The 24,257-nt window shown below is 39.5% G+C and overlaps 1 protein-coding gene across 5 annotated transcripts in view; it reads left to right on the forward strand.

Moving 5' to 3' along the window:
- Positions 1-24,257, forward strand: part of LOC124860451 (protocadherin-1-like) — a 261,838-nt gene that overhangs the window by 14,246 nt on the left and 223,335 nt on the right. For all 5 annotated transcript variants that reach the window (XR_007036359.1, XM_047353788.1, XM_047353790.1 and 2 more), the window contains exons 2-3: positions 4,501-5,326; positions 11,894-14,074. Coding sequence is in view for 4 of the 5 variants with exons in the window: in XM_047353788.1 (XP_047209744.1) it covers positions 4,505-5,326; positions 11,894-14,074 (3,003 nt within the window). In the remaining variant the exon portion in view is untranslated. The remainder of the gene's footprint in view (positions 1-4,500; positions 5,327-11,893; positions 14,075-24,257) is intronic.

Below are 24,257 nucleotides of genomic sequence, written 5' to 3' on the forward strand. Positions count from 1 at the left end.
AAAACATTACAAATGTACAACATGCTCTAACGGTTTTTATTTAAAAAACAAAAACAGTTATTGGCAGCACTACTACCAAAAAAGATGTCATATTGCTGGATGAATATTTTAGGTAGTCTGCTAATCTATCAATATTTTTACTTGTTGACTCAACTCGACCACTTTCTTATCCTTATCTGGTTTTTGCGGTCACATCTTCTGTTCTCGGTAGTCGTACCTTTGCAGCTTTATATGGGTGAGCAGTCCTTAACATCAGTAAATTAAAATTGCTTGACAGATGATAAATTCTCACAATAAATTAAACAATAATTTGAAAATACTTTTATTCCTTCTTTGATCAGTTCTAATTCAAAATCCATAATACAGAATAAAGGGTTTCACAAATTGCAGAGTTTTAAAAAACATGTATTCAGTATTGATTAATTAAAATGGGTCTAGCTATTTTAGAGCTCAACAACGATGGGTCAAAGTCTTTAGAAAGAGTGAAATATCACTTTATCCTTTTAGCAAACGGAACTGAAATTGCATTTACTTAGCAACCATAACTAATTAGGTCTTTTATAAAATCATCATAGAACAAACAGCATTAAAAAGTTGGGAACAATATGACCTAACTTAACTCACTGTAACTTAAGGATGGCTTGTGATGCACATCAAAATATACATCTCTAATAAATTATGACAGCCCACACCAGAGGTGTCTGCCACGGATCACTGCTCCACAACTTAGCAGCTAGCAATGTATTTCCCCAAGTGTCACAGAGTCTTAAAATAAAACTATCCATGGCCAAATTCCATTGATTTGTTTTGTCTTGGAGTACTCCACATGCCGTATCTATTATGTGTTCATGACGGTGGTGTGTAATCTGCTATATTGCTACATATATAAATTTTTTGTATTTTCTTTTGCATCTTACTACCTCTCCACCTTCCAATACTCATTCTGCAAGATTAAAAAAATGTCACAAAACATATTTTCGGCATGAAGACGTTAGTTGTAATAGCATTTAACTGTCAAGTGTTTAAGTGTTAACAAAATTAATCTTAATCCTCACAAATGCTGGTAAAAATGTTCATCTCTATGTCAGCTTGGTTTCCACAGCAACATGTAAAATGCCGCAGGGTCAGGGGTTAGGGGGTCGGTAGTTTCTGGTGTTTAGCAGCTCAGGAGGAAAATGTGAGAAAACAGACATACTTCACACTGTAAAGCACACTCACATTCACAGACTTTCAGGGGTAATTAGGCATCTGTGTGTCACAGCAGTGAGCCGGCCATCCGTTGAGCTGGAACCACGGCAACGACGGTGTCTAACATTTGCTACTTTCATCTTCACAGTTGATGTTTTATGACCTTTTATGACCCAAATCCATTTCCATCTGATCTTTCTGTCCTTTCGCCCAAAAGTGGTTTTTATACTTCTCAATTCAATTCAGTTTCAATTCAATTCAGTTTATTTATATAGCGCCAATTCACAACACATGTCATCTCAAGGCACTTCATAAAAGTCAGGTACATACATTCCAATTAATCCTAATCATTGAACAGTCCAGTCAGATTCAGTTATTTATTCAAACTGGATAAAAAGTTTTTCCCAGCAGATTGCACCGAGTCAGTGACTTGTAGCAATCACTCCTCCTGGATGAACATGTAGAGACAGTGGACAGTTACTGGCGTTGACTTTGCAGCAATCCCTCATACTGAGCATGCATGTAGCGACAGTGGAGAGGAAAAACTCCCTTTTAACAGGAAGAAACCTCCAGCAGAACCAGGCTCAGTGTGAGCGGCCATCTGCCACGACCGACTGGGGGTTTGAGATAACAGAGCAAAGACTCAAAGAGAACAAAGAAGCACTGATCCAGGAGTACTTTCTATGGGAAGGAAAAGTAAATGTTAATGGATGTAGCTCCTTTAGTCGTTTCACCTAAAAAGAAAGAACAGATAAACCCTGAGCCAGTTTTCAAGGTTAGAGTCTGAAAGAGAGCACATAGAGTTAGTCACAGTAAAAGCTCAGTCAATTACCATGTCTAGGAGAGAGAAAGGGTTAAACACTGAAAGACAGGGCAAAGTGGATCATCGGTAGAGGGTGAGCATTAAGTTGTTGCCAGCAGAAGCTTGGACGATGCCCCTCTCCAGAAAGGTGTCACAGGTAGACACAGAGTCAGGCCAGGTGTAGCTTCTAGGAAGAGAAAAGAGAGAGAACAAAGTTAAAAGCTGAAATAACAGCAAATAATGCAGAATTGGAGAGTAGTGTGAGAATGTAGCGAAGAGGGTGAAAGTGGTCATTATGTCCTCCAGCAGTCTAAGCCTATAGCAGCATAACTACAGAGAAAGCTCAGGATAACCTAAGCCACTCTAACTATAAGCTTCATCAAAAAGGAAAGTTTTAAGCCTAGCCTTAAAAGTAGACAGTTTGTCAATCTAGAGCCCACTGATAGTCATTGTTATAGTAAAAACCACAACGATTGGGATACCTCTCTCTGTCTGATTGGCCATAACCATTGGAAAAGAGAGGGGGTCATACAGGTAGCAGAAATAGAGGGTGTGTTCTCATCCCCTAATGTTCTAAAATTTCAGGTTTGCACTTTGACAAAGCAACATTTTAACTGAACATAATTGTAACTCAATGTAGATATTACTAACACTCTGCGTCATAGTTTTTACTGAGTGAGTGACTTGTTTGATGTGTAAAATCGTCAATGTTGGCGTCCGTCTACAGGGGTAGAAAACAAACCTCGAGCAGAAATCAGATTAAACACTAAATACGTGATTATGCCACATCTTGTCTGTAACTGCGCTGATTCACTGAAAAAACAGGGCTATTCTCATATGACCACACAAGCCCCAACATGTTATAACTTATCTAATTTTTTGTCTAATGAATGCCAGACCCCTCTGATAAAAGCATGATTACCTCAGATTAAAGGACAACGACTAACATTCAGGCCCTTTGTCAAAACATAAAGTGAATAACAATAGCAGACAGTTTTTTTTAAACAGAAAGGCTGGACAAAAACAGGAATTGGAGCTTTGACTGCACAATGTGTCTAATTTGTGTGATCCTCTGTTCAGTGTCTGATTTTCATCAGAAGTTGCTAATTCCTGGTCTGACACTACATCATTGTTTGAATCCAGTGGGGCCATGGTTAGAGTCAGCTTGTACTTTATTTTATTGAATTTCCATCTTCCTAATCTCCTCAGAGGGGCACCCACTGCGCTCCACATGTGTTTGAATTTGGTGTATTGAAACCAAATTTGTGGTGATAAAAGTTGAAGAAAGGCAGGTCTGTATTTAATAAAAGTCTTTACATTTGAAAGTCTCTTTCTGCATTTTTAAATGGTCTTAATTTTCTTTGCTGCAGCCATTTAGGTCAATGCTTTGTTTTTTCTTGATATTGCAACATATTTAGTAGAAAACGCACTCTGCTATACATTTTTTTTTTTCATATTTAGCTGCAGGAAAAACACATTTAGTAAGGCTTGTATTATTATTGTTGTACTTTTTAATGTTGGTTTTTCTCAGTGGAAATGCTCCAATGTTTTACATTTGATGTTACATGTTTGCAAGCTTAAACACTAGCTGAAACACTGAGTTGATTTATATAATGCCATAGTGACTTCCTGCAAACACATCTTCTGTCTATGCCAGTCACTCCATAGGAGAAGTAACACACACAGGAAACACAAGCCTTCACTCCCACATGTACACAACCTGTTTGAAGAGACTTCCTGTTCTCTGCTCAGCATTTGTTTCGAAATTAAATTTTTGTTTAAAAAATATTGATTACCCTCCGTGACCAAGATACCCCAACAGCACACACAGCTGAGATGATTTACTGCCAAGAAAAAAAAAAAGCGGTGCAGAGATAAAGGAGAGAAAGAAAGAGCTCATATCAGAAAACTCTGGCTTAGATGTAGCAGTCTGAACATAAGGTGAGGAAGTCAACTCGTGAGTAAAAACATTTGCATTTAACTGCTCAGACTGCTTCCTTCTGAGAGACCGCAAGGTCAGACAGAGTCTGAAATTTACTGCAAATAAAACCTCATTATTTCAAGGCCTGGACTCATCACATATAATCGTAATGCAACATGATGATCTTAATTGGCTAGGAGAGACCCAAATATTCTGCAGCACATGGAATTGTTCCTATGAGGTTATAGTGATGGAGTGGAAATAGTGAAAAACAAAGAACAGTAGCTGAACCCCCTAAATAAATATTTTGACTAAAGGGACCCAGTAAGGAATTTAAAGGTTCCAACTGGCACCAGTTAAAATGTAATAGTAAGAATATATGACTCAGCAACACTGACACAAACATGTGGTTGATTCTGTACAGGAGTCCCAGACATGAACTACTTTAAAAATACCTTTTGGCGGAAGGTTGTGCAAGAGATCAAGAAAAAAATAAATATATATATATATATATCTTGCTGCATATATTTTTCTTGGATATGATGACAGTCAGTCTCACTTTCATTATTCCCGACTCTTTCTCTTTCAGAGCGATGTCCGGCAGAGGCATGGCGTTCCTGAGGTGGGACATTTTCTTGCTCCTGGCTGTCATCCTAATGGTTTCCTGCAGCGCTGTGCCTACAGATATTCTGTATCGAGTTCCTGAGGAGCAACCTCCCAACACGTTGATCGGCAGCCTGGCTGCAGACAAAGGCCTTCCCGACACTGGACATCTGTACAAGCTAGAGGTGGGTGCCCCGTACCTGAGGGTGGACGGCAAAACCGGGGACATCTACACCACCGAGATTCCTATTGACCGTGAGACCCTGAGTGACTGCCAAAACCTGTTTGATGACAAATGCTTCCTGGAGTTTGAGGTGTCGATCACCGACATGGTGAAAGGGATCGGATCTGGACCGCGGCTGATCGAAGGTCTTATTGAGGTGCTGGATATCAATGACAACACGCCGCAGTTCGCCTCACCCATCCTTTCCCTGGCTATTCCAGAAAATACGCACATTGGCGCTCTCTTTTCCATCCCAATGGCCACCGATAAGGACTCTGGCTCTAATGGGGTGGCCGAGTACTCTCTGAGCACTGGACCAGACGCTGTTCAACTCTTCAACCTGCAGGTCACTTTGGACACAGATGAGAAGCTTCCACAGCTGATAATCATGGGCAACCTGGATCGTGAGAAGAAGGACTCATACGATCTGAATATTCGGGTTGTGGATGGAGGGAAGCCACCGAGAGCAAGCAGCGCTCTGCTTCGAGTCACCGTGACTGATCAGAACGACAATGCTCCAAAGTTCGAGAGAAATCACTATGAGGCTGAACTGCCAGAGAACAGCCCACTGGGACATTCTGTGTTGCAGGTGAGTGAACAAAGTAGTTTAGATGTCTGCTTACTGTTAAAATTTATTTTCCAGAGAGGTACTAAATTTTAACATAGTATGCATTTAATTACTTCTGGTGTGTTAAAAAAGTTTTAATCATCGTTACATGCAAATCATGTTCTGTGGAAATTTTATTTTGGGTTTGGAAAGTTCTAAATATTCATCTATTTTAATAACTACAGGTGCATTTTATTAGAATTTCCTGAAATTAATTTATTTTAGTAATTTAATTAAAAAAAGTGAAACTTATACGTTGATTTATTAGACTCAGAGTGATGTTTTTAAGCATTAATTTCAGTTGATTTGAATAATTGTGGCTTATAGTCAATGAAAACCAAAAATTACATTTCTGAAAAAAAAAATTATATTACCGTATTTTCCACACTATAAGGCGCACCGGATTATAAGGCGCACCTTCAATGAATGGCCTATTTTAGAACTTTTTTCATATATAGGGCGCACCGGATTATAAGGCGCATAGAATAGAAGCTACTGCAGTCAAACGTTTGACTGGGGTTGCGTTATGCATCCACTAGATGGAGCTGTGCTAAAGAGAATGTCAACAAAACAGTCAGATAAGTCAGTCAGTCAAACTTTATTAATACACTACAAACCAGCGTTCTGATAACTCCATTCACTCTTATGGTAAGGTCTCCTCTACATAGAATTATATTGAATAGAGCCAACCGCACGTTAGGAATGCATTGGAGTCTATGAAGTTGAAGTTGAAATCAAACGTTAGTTAAAACGTGAAAGGGAACTTTTCCCTGATTCAGTAAACACGTAAAAGAAACAGTTTGATGCACTAAATCAAACGCTAGTACTGTTAACCTTTCCTGTTTCTGTCCCCTGACCGTAGTCTGATGACACAGGGGAGACGCTTTCTCCAGGGCCGAAGTTACTAGTTTCCTCGGGGTTAACTCCCTCACTCATACGTTGCTGAGTTGAGCATGAAGAAACAGCATCAAAACACTGAGTTGTTGACGAGATTCGGGGTTCTTTTTAATGACTTTGCAGCACGTAAAAACACAGGGCTTACAGACTCATACACCGCTGCTCCGGTCGCCGTCTCTACCCACCCCACACACACACAATAATACCGATGTCACTCCTTCACTCTTGATTCTCAGCTACGGCAGCACACAGCGCCACCTCTGTCCGGAGGAGTAATGTCAACATCTTCCATACACACACACGAAACATACACCCCACACACTGAGCTTCTAATCACATATAGTTCAGGCAATTCCTGCAATAGTACATTCAAACGTTATACACACACAAGTGGTGTTGGACTAGGAGTAAGCACAGTACAGGTGTTTATTGCTATTACTTCGGCGACGCCCCTGACTACGATAGCCGTAATGCTGCAAGCGGTGCGGCTTTGTAGTTTACCAGTCGTACTGAAACATTTTGACAGAGCGCCGTGTACAACCAGTATGGATCAACCAATTAACCAATTGATCCATATATAAGGCGCTCCGGATTACAAGGCGCACTGTCATTTTTTGAAATAAATTAAAGGTTTTTAAGTGCACCTTATAGTGCGGAAAATACGGTACATAAAATATTACCAATAAAAAATGTGTTACTACAGAATTTTCAGCCTACTTATAAAAACTTCATGAACTGCACACTATATATACTCAATACTCCGGTCAGGAGTTATTTTACATGAATTGCTGCATCAACCCTGGTAAAAAGCTTCTGTTGTCTCTGGTTAAGGAACGCGACAGTTGTAGGCCATATCCCGGATACATCTGTATGTGTTGACTCTTGAAGCACTGACTCCGGTTGGAGTCAATGCCTTTTGAAACTCTGCATAGGTGAATGCTATGTAAATGATCTGTATCTGCCTTTCCTAATGTAAATGAACTTACCTTCCAACATATCTAATTATGTAAAGAAATATGTACATACTATATGCATTGAGATCTTTCTAAATCAATGGGTGTGAAAGGGATTTGCTTCACAATCATCTCAAGGCCTTGGTTATCCTTTTTCACCACACCTTTTTCTTCCACTCAACTTTCTATTAACATTCTTGGATACAGCACTCTGACCAGCCAACAACAGCTGTGTAGGCCAAAACATAACATTTAGCTATTAAAATTCATTTTTAATGGTCACATGTAATCTTGTAGATTTGAGAGCAACTGACTTTATGTTTTCTTCAGCTGTTAATCATAATTGTCAAAATTCTCTGACATGAATGCTTGAAATATGTCAGTGTGTACTGAATATATTCAAAACATAGATTCACTTTTAGAATTGAATTACAGAAATAAAACAACTCTTTGATGCTATTGTAATTTATTGAGATGTACCTATATGCAGGAAAATTTTGATTTAGAATATTTTCTATTTCTAAAGCTGTTTACAATGTGGATTTAAAGAATGGGAAAACATGAATATATTTATTCAAGACAAGATAACACTGTCTTGGAATTCCCTAACTGTTCAGAGCTTGAAATATTCAAGATACCGCACTGTCTCAGACACCTCCACCATATGTCATCTTGTTATAGGTTGTTAATAATAAATCATGGCCCTGATGTCCGTTGGTGTAAATATTATAGCTCCCAGATCAACTGAGATTTTTCCTCCAGGTCAGTGGTTCAGGCAATTAAATTAAACAGGTATTCTCTTCCTCATAGGAACAGTTTCAGAACTGTGGGACAAAATAATTAAGAAAATAGCTGTGGTGTATAAAACAGGAAAAACATTTTTCTAAAATAAAAACACCTTTATCTATCACTATTGAAGTTGTGTTCGTATTACTTGTTGCAATAGATATTGTACGTGATTGAAGTTGTGCCCATGCATAGCTGCTGTTGATCAGCAATCCAGAGTTTCCTCCATCACCAAACAATCCAGTTAAACTTTGGCCTTGTTGGTGATAAAGTCTGAGAGCTGCAGGACAACTCGGCACACTGACTGCACATAATATGCTGCTCAATTATCCGTACAGACAGATGGTGCAGTGGAGGTGAAGCAGGGCGTGGGATTGCTGTGTGTAGTCACATATTAACCACAGATTTGACTTCACCTTTGAGCCCTGGGACCGGCGCCGGTCTGCAATGTTGCGTCAGCTGGCAGAGCAGGACGCCGCTGTTCGGTTGGGCAACTCCACAACAACCTGACTAACCCAGCTCACCGTGTCATCTTGTGCTCTCCATGTTTCCCTGCTTCCCTATGGTTGCAGCATGGGCCGACCAGCCAGTCTTCCAACTCGATGTGCATGACTTAATCTGAGTCAGTCATGAGATTATCCATGGGGCTTATTGGTATTATTGCTCCGGATGGGGCTCATTGCATTTCAGAGAGCCTCAGAATTCATTTCACTTAGCGTGCATTTGAGAAGTGATGCTGTATAAAGGCAGTGGGACAATGATGACGGACGACCCGGACCTGCTTGAAATGTCCAATGACTGTGTAGACAAGTATATCCCTAGCTTTGACTCAGTCTTTAAAAGGAGCATAGCCACTTGTGCATGCGTTAACTCATTTTCTTTGAGATGAAACTCAGAAAATAGCCGGACGTTTTATTCAGTGAGCCTGGGTATTCACTATGTCTTCATATTTTGGTGAAACATATTTCTAAAGCCCCTTTTAAATAATAATACACAGATAACTGTGTATAGGATAAGAAAATATACTACAATACTTTATGAGGTAAATTTTGGTGCCGTTTACTCCACAGTTACATTTTAAATCAAATTTGTGACGTTTATCCCTGAATTCACTCTTGCCTACTTCAAAGTGATTAGAAAGGTGTGATAAAGGAGACAAATTAAACAGGATGCATTATAATTGACCAAAATTGATTTGTCAGATCCAAACACTCATATTAACCAGCTTAAAGACTGCTTCCAGAGATTCCTGTGTACAGATCTTGATCTTATTAAAGACCAAATCCTCCCCGAGTATACTGACTAGGATCTCTAATCTAACAGCTAAATTCCCATAAAGGACCATTAAACAACAATATTACTTTAGGATCGTGCTGATTAATAATGTAAAAGATGCAATTCAGAACAATTTGAAGAGTCCACATTGATTTTCCATGTAATTATAGTGTTATTTACTCAACAATGAACTAGGCAGAATGTAAACCATGATGGATTATCTCTGCGGTTGCTTTCCAGTATGAGAGACAATCGTCTGAAACAGTTTAATTTAATTTTTTTTTTTACTATTGATCAATTATTAATCACCTAAAATGTGCAGAGATCCTGGTTGGCTATGTAGGGACACTAGGCAACCTTGCAGGGTAATTGTTAACTGAGACATAAAAAGTGTTTATACTTGCTGTGTGCTTGGACAGATTTGCCTTGGAGAGCAGCCAAAGCGGCTCTGGCCTCATCAGAGAGACCCTGTGCCCTAGCAGCCCCTCTGTTCAATACACAATTCTCACCGGCTGTCAATAATTCACTGCTGTTTGATTATATCTGCTGTTTAAAGACAATCTGGAGGGGAAACAAAATCCATCAGCAGGCAAAATTATTATTTTGCTTTTAGGTTCTTTTATCTTTACCCTACCTGTCTCGGATCAGGTACTTCTGCAGTCACTTAGGATGTTCTGGTGATTGTCTGTCAGGGTGGGTGATTTTGAACAGACAGGAAATCAGACATTTATCATGTGGCAACCTGTTAAAATAGTTTCACAGGGAATCTATTATTTGTACCTAAAGTTATATTCACAGTTTAACTTCGCTTAAGTTATATGACCATTTGAGTGTATTGAATATAATGTTTTAAATTAATCCAGGACAGAGGAAAACTATGAACAATGTCATAGTAAAGTTTACAAGAATGATCCCTTTGAGAGTCTTAGCATTTCTGGCACGATGTACAATACCTTGCCTTTGTTAAAGGATATAAATAAGCACCTTTCTAATAAATGAAAGTAGGTTATATTTCCTAGTGCAAAAATATGATTGACCACTGTCTCATTTTTATCATTAGGATTTAGTTATTGTATCAAATATAAATAAAAGGAGACATAAGCAAGTTGAACTATGTGTGACATATAAACATGACCTGGTCCTATTTAACTTACAGGCTGAATAAAGAATTACTCATGTAATTTACTTTATGAAGAACAGGTCAGCTTGGTTTAAAACAAAGATTAAAAATACTTGAAAAAATCTTCAAAAATATCCTTTGCCTGTCTTATTGCAAAATAGACTAACATGGATAAGGACCTTGTATCCAGGTTCATTCAGTGCAGAGAAAACAGTGGTAAAACAATAGTTTTATTATGTAAATAAAAATAAAGCCTCAAAGTCTTTAGAGTTCTCTTCCCCAAAAATGAATCAATCACATAAACACACTCATAAAAGACTTTATTTATTAGTATTACTTGAACTGTAAAGAACTGACAAGAAAAAATAGCTACATCTCTAAAACAAGAAGGTGGTGATGATGTTGGGGTTTTGGTAACCTTGCCCTTATTGCCTGTCTTTTTTGTCTTCGTTAACCTTCTTAATTTAACATTGTAATTATCCTTTAGATAAGGCAGTGGTTTCATCTTACACTTTGATTAAAAGCCAATAAAAACATTCCTCTTGCTGCTGGAAAAAAGAAATGTTGTGTCCTTGGCCCAAACTTGAATTTTATTGTCCATGTTATGGGGCTCAAATCATCCTGTCCCATTAGCAGATATATTTTTTTTCTTCTTTTTAAGGACTTTTTAAAAGATTATTTTGCTGAGTGCAGGGTTGGCTCAGATTCACCGATGCTTTAAAGGAGTAATTGGCCTTAAGATTTAAAAACCCTAATTTCATTACTGTAAGTTCCAGGTAAAGGCTGGAGAACTGCTGAGCAAGCAGTACCTGAGATGTTTAGAAAACCTGTCTGATTGTATATCATTTCATGACAAGCTACATCCATCAATGCAGCCTTGACATTGAATAAATACAATTAAAAAGCATTAGATGTGTTGACATAGAGGCATCCTAACAAGCTCAACCTAAGTGATATTTTGCTAACTACTCCTACACTCTAATTGACTAATTACCTCCATTTAGTTTAGGTTTGGACATGTGAAACCAGATTGTGGCTGATGTTTGTCTGTCCTCCCTGTTCTCCTAATGGGCCCAGAGGAGCCAGGGCTTTTCTCATAATGAGAGAAACATTAACATTCACTCATCTGCCCATTAGATGCCTATGACCCGCTGCATGGCCGTTAGATGTTGTTGTGTGGGTGTGTGCACTCAGCTTTGATAGTCTATTATGCTTCCACACAGCAGAAACTTCCGCCACCTCAGAAAAACAGGGCTTTGTACTGTTGCATGGCTAATGGTTGTGACTCTTTGTAAGTCAAACAAGCCAAATGATCATTTAAATGTAACTGAGCTTGTATTAAGAAAGTAGGATATTAAGGTTCAAAGTAATGTCTGACTACAAATTGACTCAAAATTAGTCAAATGAAATTCAGATTTGTATTGTGTGTTGTAACAATTGACACTTTCTATTTTTCTTAAAACCTGAAGATTTCCATGTATTTTTAGGTGATAATATAATGTATTTTTACATTTGTAGGTTCGAGCCAATGACGCTGACACTGGCACCAACGGAGAAATTGACTATACCCTCCATCAAGCATCCGAGACTGTCCAGAGGCTTCTGCGTATTGACCGCGCAACTGGAACGATTTACGTCAAAGGTCTGGTAGACAGAGAAGAAACCAGCTTTCTCAAGTTCTTTGTGGTCGCCAGAGACCGTGGGCCTAATTCCAAGATTTCCAAAGTCCTAGTGACCATCATTGTCAAGGACCAAAATGACAATGCACCAGCAATAGAGATCCGTGGTATTGGGTTGGTCATCCACCAAGACAGTGTGGCCAACATCTCTGAAGACATGCCGATCGGTACACCGGTAGCACTAGTGCAGGTGTCAGACCGTGATGAAGGGGAAAACGCTGTTGTGACATGTGTGGTTGCCGGTGACGTCCCATTCCAACTCAGACCTGCTAGCGAGTCAGCCAATGATCGGAAGAGAAAATACTTCCTGCAGACAACTACCCTGCTGGATTATGAACGTATTAAGGATTACAGAATTGAAATAGTTGCTGTGGATTCCGGTAACCCAGCTCTGTCAAGCACCAATTCTCTCAAAGTCCAAGTCACAGACATGAATGACAACACACCAACATTTTCTCCGGCACTGGTTGAAGTGGACTTTCCTGAGGGCAACCAGCCAGGTGACAGAGTGCTAGACGTTGTGGCCACAGATGCAGACAGTGGCATCAATGCAGAGATGATTTATAGCATAATTGAGCCTGAATCTACCAGACTTTTTGAGGTTGATGCAAACTCTGGGGAGATTCGTGTGAAAAACACACTGGATCGAGAGGAACGTGAGCACTATAAGTTCCATGTTGCAGCAGCCGACAAGGGTCTTCCAAGTAAAACTGGAACTGCTACAGTGGTGATAAATGTTCTAGACCGCAATGACAATGAACCCAAATTCATGCTGAATGGCTACAGCTTTTCTGTCATCGAGAACATGCTTCCACTAAATCCTGTTGGTGTAGTGACTGTGACTGATGCTGATAAAGGGGAGAATTCCAGAGTGACACTGTTTGTAGATCCTGATAATGGCAAGTTTTTGATCCAAAATGACACAAGAACTATCCTGTCAAGCATTTCATTTGACCGTGAAAAGGAAAGCACTTACTCCTTCCGTCTGAAAGCTGTGGATGGTGGTGAACCACCTCGATCCTCCTATGTAGGTGTGACCATCAATGTCTTAGATGAGAATGATAATGCCCCCTATGTCACCAAACCATCCAACTCCTCCTACACCTACCTGACACCTGTCACACCTCCAGAAACACATGTGGAAGTGGTTGAGGCTGAGGACATTGATGCTGGACCCAATGCTGAGCTGTACTATTCAATCACAGGAGGAAACCCTTACGGCCTTTTCCAAATCTCACCCACCAGTGGGGAGATCACACTGGCACAAGCATTCTCTGGGAAACACAATGGGCTTCATCGGCTTGTCGTGAGGGTCAGTGATCGAGGCAAACCGCCTCGCCACACAACTGCCTTAGTCCACGTGTTTGTAAATGAAACCAAATCCAATGTATCCCTCATTGAGGCACTGGTGGGTCACAGTCTTTACACACCTCTGGACAGAGACATAGCAGGAGACCCCAACTATGCTTACAGTCAGCAAAACAACATTATGTATGGAAGCCTTGCAGGTGCTGCTGTTGTGATTCTGGTCATTGTAGCTGTGGTGGTCATCAGACACCATCTTCAGAAAGATACTAAGAGTGGTTACCAAGCTGGGAAGAAGGAGAGCAAAGATCTCTATGCTCCCAAACAGGGCCCAAAAAATGGGAAAGGGAAAAAGAGCAAAAAGCCCAAAGCTCCAAAACCCACCAAACCACTGGAAGAGGATGAGGAGGCAAGTCTGCAGAAAGGCCTAAAGTTTAACCTCATTAATGATGTCAATGACAGTCCCAGAATCCATCTGCCCCTTAATTACCCACCAGGAAGCCCAGACCTGGGCCGTCACTACAGGTCCAACTCTCCTTTGCCATCTATCCAGCTACAACCACAGTCACCCTCTGCATCCAAGAAACACCAGGCTGTTCAGGACCTCCCTGCAACCAACACCTTCGTAGGAACAGGCGATAACAACTCCACGGGATCGGATCAATATTCGGATTACAGCTACAAGGCCAACCCACCCAAATACAACAACAAACAGGTAGGAGACTATGCAAACATGACTATGTACCCCGGGGAGAACATCTGTTGGACCAAAGAGGTGTGGTAGATGCGATGGGACTTGCATGGCAATGCTGCCAATGTTTTTCCACCAAAGCTGCACTGATTCCCTTGCACAACATCCCTTTTAAATAGCTTTGTTCATTTTACTTTAAGTTTGGTTCTGTTCACAATGTCCGTTCTGTTCAGTTTTTGCTTTTCAGTTCAGTGTGGAGAGTACAAAATATGAAGGATAACATTAAGGATTGACCAAATATGGGAGTCCTGCAGATTATTTAACAAACAAAATGGAGGAAAAATCTCATTTAAAAAAAAAACATCTGGGGTAGTGTGGCTGGGGCCAGACATCTTAATATAGTATCCAAGAATAAATCAAAACTATTCATTCAACTTCACATATTGGATATCCTATGCTGGTCCATCCTGGTGTCCTTTGTGTTTTTAATTTATTTTATTTTGTGTTTAGCTTCTTGTTTTTGCAGAGGATCAAATGAAGGAGATTGGTTGTTTTTCTTGTTTTGTTGTATTTTGAATCTGGAGTTCTTCCTCTGGCTGTTGTAAGCTTCATTCACACTGACAACCTTATTAAGTCTGATTTTTGTTCTGTTTTTTTTTTTTTTTTTTCTGGAGAGCTGACTCTTTAAGTTTAAACTCTCTAAGTTTAAAGCTGCTCTTTATGGCTGGATCAGCTTGTTGAAGTGTTTCAAAGAGTGACTGTGAATTCTAGGATTTTTCTTTTCTAATTGTTTCTTGGCTTTCTTTGGCCAGAAACTGTACAGGGTGAGGAGTACTCTACTGTTTCCATCCAGTTTAGACCAATTTCAGGTAATTTCAGCTCAGTCAGGGAGCTAGGCAGTGAAAATAGAAAAGAAAAGGGAACAAGAAGGATGGGGATGTGGAAGTAGGATTATGAAAGGCCACTACAGTTTGAAGGAAAAGGTACACTAAGACTAAATGCAACCAAATCTTAACCTCCGCACTCCCTGCCAAGTTGGCTGAAATACGACTTTTAATTTTGCCGTGTTCCCAATCACTGGGGCTAAAAAGTCAATTGTTTGCACAGATTGATGGCAGGTAATTTTCCCAGGCGGTCGTTTTCGCCTTTTTTTACCCAGAGTGCCTTGCTCTATTAATGTAAGAAAAAAATTAGGGGTGAGATGGTGGTCATAAACTGCGTGACTGTGACGAGCACTTGTGACAAACTGGTGTCACGTAGCTTTACTTTGATGGGAAGTGGTGAAAACTAAAACTGTCACGTGCACTGTTGAAAACCCTCGGAGACAATCACATTAAGTTGTTGTAGTCATGCTCAGACTGTACATACATGTGAAAGATGTGTCAAATGTTGTGAGATTTTTGTTTGTTTGTTTATGCATTTTCATCTGCTGGTTCTTTTTTGTTGCAACATTACAGTGTGATGTGTGTGAGTCTAACCAGGGCATGTCATTGTTCCTCCCTGCTTCTTAAAGACATTCACCATGTGAAGACCCAAACCAAAGACTCACATGTACACGCGCACACACACACAATAAAACATGTTTTCATTTTCATCATCATTTCACAGTCAAGTACAGCGTATGTGGAGCCAATGCAATGGATCTGCTTTCTGTTTGGTCAGTCTTGGCAGTCTTACACATTTGTACAGTGTTTTCGATGTTCTTTACAGCTAAAAGCAGATTTTATTTCAATAAACATGTTGCGAAAACATTGCTCTTTGTGCATTCACTGGGTTCTTGAGGTGGGCTGGACGTAACAGGATTATTGAAAAAGGTACAGTATTGCATTTTCACCTCCATCCTTCACACATGGAGAGAAAACATATTTGGTGGAAATCTGTTGTGTGGAATTTTCAAACTTTCAAATTTAGAAAAAAAACTAAGGCATGGAAAAAAAAAGATTTCTAGAATATTCTGGTAATTAAATGCATTAAAACCCCAGTCATTTTCAACCAGCAGCATGCAAATTGATTGACTTTTTTGAGAAATAATCTGATAAATGTTAGGGGACATATGCTTAGATGCATATATGGTAATCTTGTTATTGCTTCATTTTTTATTGGATTCAAAGCCACTACCTCTTTTGCTGTGTGCCATGAGTGGCTGTGTCTCTGGATTAGTTGCAATGGTTCAGGGAACAGTTTCTTAGGGGATTTATTGCTTTGAGAATAATGATGTTAAACCCCTAAATATTGTCAAGAGAGTTTTGGAGAAAATAACCTGAAACATTTTTTTTTACATAAAAAAATCTACAGCCATATTCACACCCTGGAAAACGATGGAATTTTGAAAACATTTTGAACAGAAGAAAACCGAGTGTAGATAGACATTTGTGTTTCCAGTCTCTAATGTGTTTTCTTTTACTTGAACATGAATCTTAACTAAAATGATTACCAAAAAAAAGGGTGTTCCATACTAAATATAATGTTAAAATAGATTAATATAATCACTATTATGAAACATTTTTTTAACCGATTTCAAAATTCCATTGCATTTTGTGGTGCATTGAATATATCTCAGAAGTCAGTGCTTTAAGCTGTGAATACTATAAAACCAGTTTACATTGCGTTCCAGCCGCAAATTAGAAAAACAGTGGTGATAACTACAATTAGCAAAGTAAGGTGAAAACAATGTTTTTCTCTCCATTTTTGCATTCACACAGTGAGTGAACACATTCACAAATGGAGGTTGTAATGTACTATGGATGCCTTTGATGTTATAAGAAACAAACCATCAGAAATGGGAATAAATAGTTTATACATGCTATTATTTCTATGTTTTACATTCACAGGAACCAAATCGACTTTCTTAGCTGGAATTCTGAAGGGGGGTTGTGCTGTCGTTGTATGTCCAAACAGAACTTGGAAATTCCAACTTCCGAATTCAAAGAGAACATGGTTGTCAGAAAAATAAATCTAGAAACTTGCTTAAAATTCTAATAAAAGGAGTTTCTAAAAGAGGGTAGCATGGCCACGGAGCTAAAGAATTGCCAAACTTAGAATCTGGAATTTAGTAAAAACCCTGACATCAATATCGCCACCTGGATTTAACTAAGCAAATATATACGAGCCTCCTATTGAATAATTATTGCATGGGCGATTATGTTTCAACAGGTAACAAGTTATTTAACCCCAAATGGTGCAATAAGTTGCTTCTCATTTCTTAAACAACCATGTCGAAAGACACATCCTATGGTCGTGGAAAAGATGTCAGTCTGTCAGAAGGGTCAAATCATTGGCATGCATCAAGCAGAGAAAACATCTAAGGAGATTGTAGAAACTACCAAAATTGGGTTTAGAACTGTCCAACGCATTATTAAAAACTGGAAGAATAGTGGGGACCCATCGTCTCGAGGAAGAAATGTGGCTGGAAAAAAATCCTGAATGATCGTGATCGGTGATCACTTAAACGTTTGGTGAAATCAAATCGAAGAAAAACAACTGTAGAACTCCAGGCTATGTTTAATAGTGAAAGTAAGAACATTTACACACACACAATGTGAAAGGAACTCAAGGGATTGGGACTATACAGCTGTGTAGGCTTAAGAAAACCACTAATCAGTGAGGCTAACCGGAAAAAAAGGCTTCAATTTGCGAGGGAGCATTAAGATTGGACTCTGGACCAATGGAAGAAGGTCATATGGTCTGATGAGTCCAGATTTACCCTTTTCCAGAGGGATGGGCGCATCAGGGTAAGAGAGGCAGTTCTTCGTTATTCCTCCATGCTTATTCACACTTGAAAACCGATAAATGAAAATCCCATTCTTTTCTAAACTATTCAGGATTGCACAGGAAGCTAGGGCTTAAAGTTTTCCAATGAACAACAGCAAGTTCCCAATTTCTTTGTTAAACAATTGATCATTTATTAAAGAGCATCAAGTAAAGCCATGAAATTAAACATTAGTGGATATCTTAGTGTTGGAAGGATTCCCAGATTCTACCAAAACTTTAGGTTTTTTAGAACCCTTTTCTGACATAAGAGCTATTCAAATTGTGATTTTGTTTTTCCTGATCTTGTGTTTTCTCAGAGTTATCAACAGTTCAGCATGTGTATTGTATTCAATTATGAGTTTATTAGCTGACCCCTGAAAATGTATGTTTCCCATTATTGTAGACTCAACCTTACTGTGAGAAGAGCATGTATTTATTGGTCAGGATGCAGCAGTGGAAAGTCAAACTGATAAGCAGATGAAACAGACCGAGACGAAACTGAGCTGCATTGTATGTTAAAAACAAACCAAGCTGCTGAACTGCTTAAAACCAGCTGAGTATGTTTTCTCTCCATGAACACACTGTTGAGCCTTTGTGTCTGTCACTGTAAAACCACACCTGCGTACCTGCTGGCATGTTGCCTGCACACACACTATCTCTTCAGACTCTAAACACACGCCCCTCACTTGGTTTTAAACAGACCTGAGATGAAAACATCCCCGAGCAGGTGCCGGACCTGGAGGTCGGTGCAGTCAAATATCACTCAAGAAGAGCTATTTAGCTGCCAGGATTGAAGAGGTCAAAGGTTAATAACACGCTCTGCAGCCCCTCCCTCTGTCTGTACTCCACATTAACAGTCCAACGGCGTCATACTTGCTTTTTACGCTTTGCAATTTGTCCGTTTCTATGGTAACGTAGTGGCCTGTGTGTGCGCTGACCCACCTCACTCCCCTTCATCTGCTGCTTTTTCCACCCAATCTAACACAATCCCTCCTTCTATGGCAAGCTCTGCTCTTTAGACCACAAGCGTGTGTGTGTGAGTGTGTGTTTCCTGTCATTCAGTTTATATAAGCTCCGAGCTGAGCATTTGTTCCACTCTCCCATATACTGACACATTTCATACAATGCAGCACACTACATTTCCATGTAAAATGTCTAAGTATTTCAGCTTGTTACTTTGCAGGTGATTGCAGACTTTCACTGCTACATCTCACAGAGACATTTCCAGACTGAACTGCAGGTAACTGAAAACATTCAAAGCCCTGAAACACTGTGAAACACCAGATAAAAAGTCATAAACACCATCAGAGCATAGAAAACTCTCATCTGCTCTCTTTAGAAGCGGGATTTGTTTTAGTTGTATAACCAGCATATCTCTCTAGTATCGTTCCCACAATCGGCTGTTTGGAAAAAATACAGGAGGCTGCCGCCTGTTTTCCAATCACTTTGTACAGATCTGCATTCCTCTCATCTGTTGTTTGATGAAAGATTTGCTGAGCATGAGCTTTTCCCCCATAGCAAGGCAGGTTAAAAGGGAAGTACTAGATCTAAACGCTTTTAGGATAATCTATTTTATGAAGTAGACTATTCAACAAGTTCTTCACTGTACCTTTTTCACATTACAACCACAAACTTCAGTGCATTTAGATTTTTTGTGATGGAGCAACACAAAGTATTACATAACTGGGAAAGTGAAAGGAAAATAACGCATAGTTTGCAAAATGTTTTTACAAATACAAATCTGAAAATGGCGATATGCATTTTTACCCTGCTCCCTTTACTCTGATGTAATTTCATTAGTATAATTAGAATACAGTTGACCTGTATTTAAATAAATCTCAGTTCTCTGTCCAGTTCTGTGAAGGTCTCTGAGGTCTGTTAGAGAACATTAGTGAATAAAAAGAATCATGAAGACCAGAAAGCACAGCAGAAAGATCAGGGAGAAAGTTGTGGAGACATTTAAAGTAGGGTTAGGTTATAAAACAATATCCCAAGCTTTGAGCATCTCATTGAGCTCTTTTAATCCATCACCCAACACTAGAAAGAGTATCATACAGAGATACCAAGAGATTGGCATTCTACCTGAACTAATGGGCCTGGCAAGGAGAGCATTAATAGGACAAGAGGTCATTTTGAAAGAGCTGTAGAGATCCACTGTTCAGGTTGGAGGATCTGTTGATTAGCAACATTGATAAATTGATAGATTGATAATTTAAAAGTCCACTCTGTAGTTTTTCACAAGCCTTGTGGGGGACACAGAAAACATGTGGAAGAATATGCTCTGCTCAGATCAAACCGATTTGGCCTGCTTAAAAACATTGTGTGTGATAAACAACTAGCCCCGCACATTCCTACCATGAAACGTGGTGGTGGGAGCATCATGGCGTTGGAGTAAGTTTTATCAGCAAGGACAGGAAGGCTGGTCATTCCAGCCAAAAATGCAATGGAGAATCTGAGGCAACACTTGAAAGTTGATGTTAATAGATGCTTTCCATCCAGTCTGCTTGAGCTATTTTGCAAAAATGATTGAGCCAAAATTTCAGTGTTCGTGAAAAAATCTAAATGCATTTCTTTGTCCATTTCTGCTTTCACCAGCTTTATCACCTACTGAAATGACACTGTAATACAGTAAAGCTAAATTGCCTTCTGATGAATTGCTTAACTCCTAAATCTCTAAAGAGACCAACGTTCCTGAACTGTTTTATTGCTCATCTACCAGACCTTTTATTGCTCATCTGCATGGTTGTCACCATGGCTTCCAATCTTACCACCACAACCACTAAAGATTTTTTCTCACGCTAGAGCAGACAACCCCATTGGTTCACAAACTCACATCGAAGATCAGGGTATGCCACAAAACAAATATTTCTTGGGCGGCGTGTAGTGTAGAGATTGAGCGTGCGCCCCATAGACAGAGGCTATTAGTCCTCAACCTTGGGATATTTGCTGAATTTTTCTCCTCCTTGTATCCCTGGCAATTTCCTGTATTAAAATAGCAAATAAAGTCCATTAGTGCCATAAAAACCTTTAAAAAAGATCTTCTTATGACCGCAGATTTTTGGAAATTGCTACAGATATTGAGAATTTAAAAGTTGAGTAAAACTCTCCAGATGGTAAAAATTGAGAACGACCACTCCTGTCTGCACACAGCCATAGCCAAAAAGTCAGGAAAGCATTGGCCAACAGCTTCAAAATAATTACCCCTTCTTGAGATTTGTTGTGAAAAGACAAAAATTACCCTCCTAAAACCACAGCAGCCCTCTTTCCATAATCTCCAGTTTCAGTCAGCTGCAATTACGAGGATCCTAACACACCCAGAAACCGCAATAGAAATCTGGTTTCCACCTCGCTAGATGTGTTAATGCAACACTAGGCACTCGTAATCTATTTTCTGGGCTGCAGTTACAGTCCACTGGGTGATAACTGATTTAAAACAGGTGATTTCAATCACTAACATGTGTGCCCCCAGTTTGACTGACAGAGGACTTCCTGTTTGTCTTAACCGTACTGCCTGTTGTCAGGATATGGATTGGCAGTGGCACACATCAGATGGACAACTAGGAGCTTTGAACCCCCTCCCACCCCTCAAAACTATAAAGGCAAAACTATAGTAATTTAACAGCAGAAGCTAAAATCTGGTAGGGTAAGAACAGAATGTTACCCATCAGTCATGACAGAAGGCAAACTGTGAAAAATGGATAATGCCACATTTTGCACGTGGTGTTTGGGCATCAATCAGACATGGTTCAGTTATATTCTGGTTATGTATATAACCACAAATTTCAGTAAAAATGTATGCCATATCATTAGTTCAACTATAGTTTAATTAAATCAATTCAATTCAGTTTTAACACTCATATTCACAATAGATTGTTCTAAGTGGAAGCTAAATCCTTCTATCGATGTCCCCAAAGCTGCAGGTTCTTCATCGTCAGAAAAATAACTTTTTAAGGAAAACTGAGAACATTTAAAGTTATTGTTTGTTTTTTAAAATAAATGCTTAAAGCAGTTTATTGCAATAGATGCTTAACCTGTCTGTGATGCTACAGTGCTGTGTTTTTTGTTTTGTTTTTGCCTCCATTACAGATTTTATTACACTTACAGGTCCTTCTCAAAAAATTAGCATATTGGGATAAAGTTCATTATTTTCCATAATGTAATGATGGAAATTTAACATTCATATATTTTAGATTCATTGCACACTAACTGAAATATTTCAGGTCTTTTATTGTCTTAATACGGATGATTTTGGCATACAGCTCATGAAAACCCAAAATTCCTATCTCACAAAATTAGCATATCATTAAAAGGGTCTCTAAACGAGCTATGCACCTAATCATCTGAATCAACGAGTTAACTCTAAACACCTGCAAAAGATTCCTGAGGCCTTTAAAACTCCCAGCCTGGTTCATCACTCAAAACCCCAATCATGGGTAAGACTGCCGACCTGACTGCTGTCCAGAAGGCCACTATTGACACCCTCAAGCAAGAGGGTAAGACACAGAAAGAAATTTCTGAACAAATAGGCTGTTCCCAGAGTGCTGTATCAAGGCACCTCAGTGGGAAGTCTGTGGGAAGGAAAAAGTGTTGCAGAAAACGCTGCACAACGAGAAGAGGTGACCGGACCCTGAGGAAGATTGTGGAGAAGGGCCGATTCCAGACCTTGGGGGACCTGCGGAAGCAGTGGACTGAGTCTGGAGTAGAAACATCCAGAGCCACCGTGCACAGGCGTGTGCAGGAAATGGGCTGCAGGTGCCGCATTACCCAGTCCTGGGCTACAGAGAAGCAGCACTGGACTGTTGCTCAGTGGTCCAAAGTACTTTTTTCGGATGAAAGCAAATTCTGCATGTCATTCGGAAATCAAGGTGCCAGAGTCTGGAGGAAGACTGGGGAGAAGGAAATGCCAAAATGCCAGAAGTCCAGTGTCAAGTACCCACAGTCAGTGATGGTCTGGGGTGCCGTGTCAGCTGCTGGTGTTGGTCCACTGTGTTTTATCAAGGGCAGGGTCAATGCAGCTAGCTATCAGGAGATTTTGGAGCACTTCATGCTTCCATCTGCTGAAAAGCTTTATGGAGATGAAGATTTCATTTTTCAGCATGACCTGGCACCTGCTCACAGTGCCAAAACCACTGGTAAATGGTTTACTGACCATGGTATCACTGTGCTCAATTGGCCTGCCAACTCTCCTGACCTGAACCCCATAGAGAATCTGTGGGATATTGTGAAGAGAACGTTGAGAGACTCAAGACCCAACACTCTGGATGAGCTAAAGGCCGCTATCGAAGCATCCTGGGCCTCCATAAGACCTCAGTGCCACAGGTTGATTGCCTCCATGCCACGCCGCATATAAGCAGTCATTTCTGCAAAGAATTCCCGACCAAGTATTGAGTGCATAACTGTACATGATTATTTGAAGGTTGACGTTTTTTGTATTAAAAACACTTTTCTTTTATTGGTCGGATGAAATATGCTAATTTTGTGAGATAGGAATTTTGGGTTTTCATGAGCTGTATGCCACAATCATCCGTATTAAGACAATAAAAGACCTGAAATATTTCAGTTAGTGTGCATTGAATCTAAAATATATGAATGTTAAATTTTCATCATTACATTATAGAAAATAATGAACGTTAACACAATATGCTAATTTTTTGAGAAGGACCTGTAAATGTTTCAGTTTGTCAAACATTTTTTTTATTTTATTTTTTATTTCAAGCCTGAACAGAGTAAATACATGAGGAATTTTGTTTAGTAATGTAATAAAAAAATCAACCAAACCAGCCTTGTTCCATTTGAAAAAAAAAAAATTATCCTCTAAAGATTGATTGTCCCAACTATCGCAGCCATCAACCATTTGTGAAAGCTCTCAACAAGCCTCTGACATCAGTATGGAGGAACGTTGGACCTCTCTTCTTTGAAAAAAAAAATGTCAATTCATCCACAAGCCTGTTCAAGTAAATGCCATAGCGTCTTGATGAGATATACCGAAAGTCTTGACTTTGACTAGACCAGTCTGATCATTTCATTTTGTTGTTGTTTTTTGAGCCAATTAGATGGGTATTTTCAGATGGAATAGCTGGAATTCATGGTTTCATCAGTTTGTCTGTAATTCCCTGTCAGTTAGTTAGCCGGTACATAGAAAACTTTCCCAAAAAGGGATCATGACAGTGTTTCTGTGGCAAATCTGAGAGAGGCTGAGGTGCTCTCTTTGGTCAGCAGTAGTTTTTCAATTTCTGTCTTGCCCATGGTTGCCATTTCTGTTTCATAGTGTTAAAGCAGGAGCATTGACATTAACTGAGACAAGTCTAGCCTAGAGTGCTTTCGATGTTGTTCTGGATTCTTTTATGACCTACAGGATGATACATTCTTGAAGTAATTTTGATAGTCTGGGTTAGAACAGGTTAAAGATGGAGATACATCTCAGAGTACTTATGGTGCTGAAGGAGAAGAAGGAGGA

Source organism: Girardinichthys multiradiatus, chromosome 23 (assembly GCF_021462225.1).
Source record: "Girardinichthys multiradiatus isolate DD_20200921_A chromosome 23, DD_fGirMul_XY1, whole genome shotgun sequence".
Taxonomy (NCBI): Eukaryota; Metazoa; Chordata; class Actinopteri; order Cyprinodontiformes; family Goodeidae; genus Girardinichthys; species Girardinichthys multiradiatus.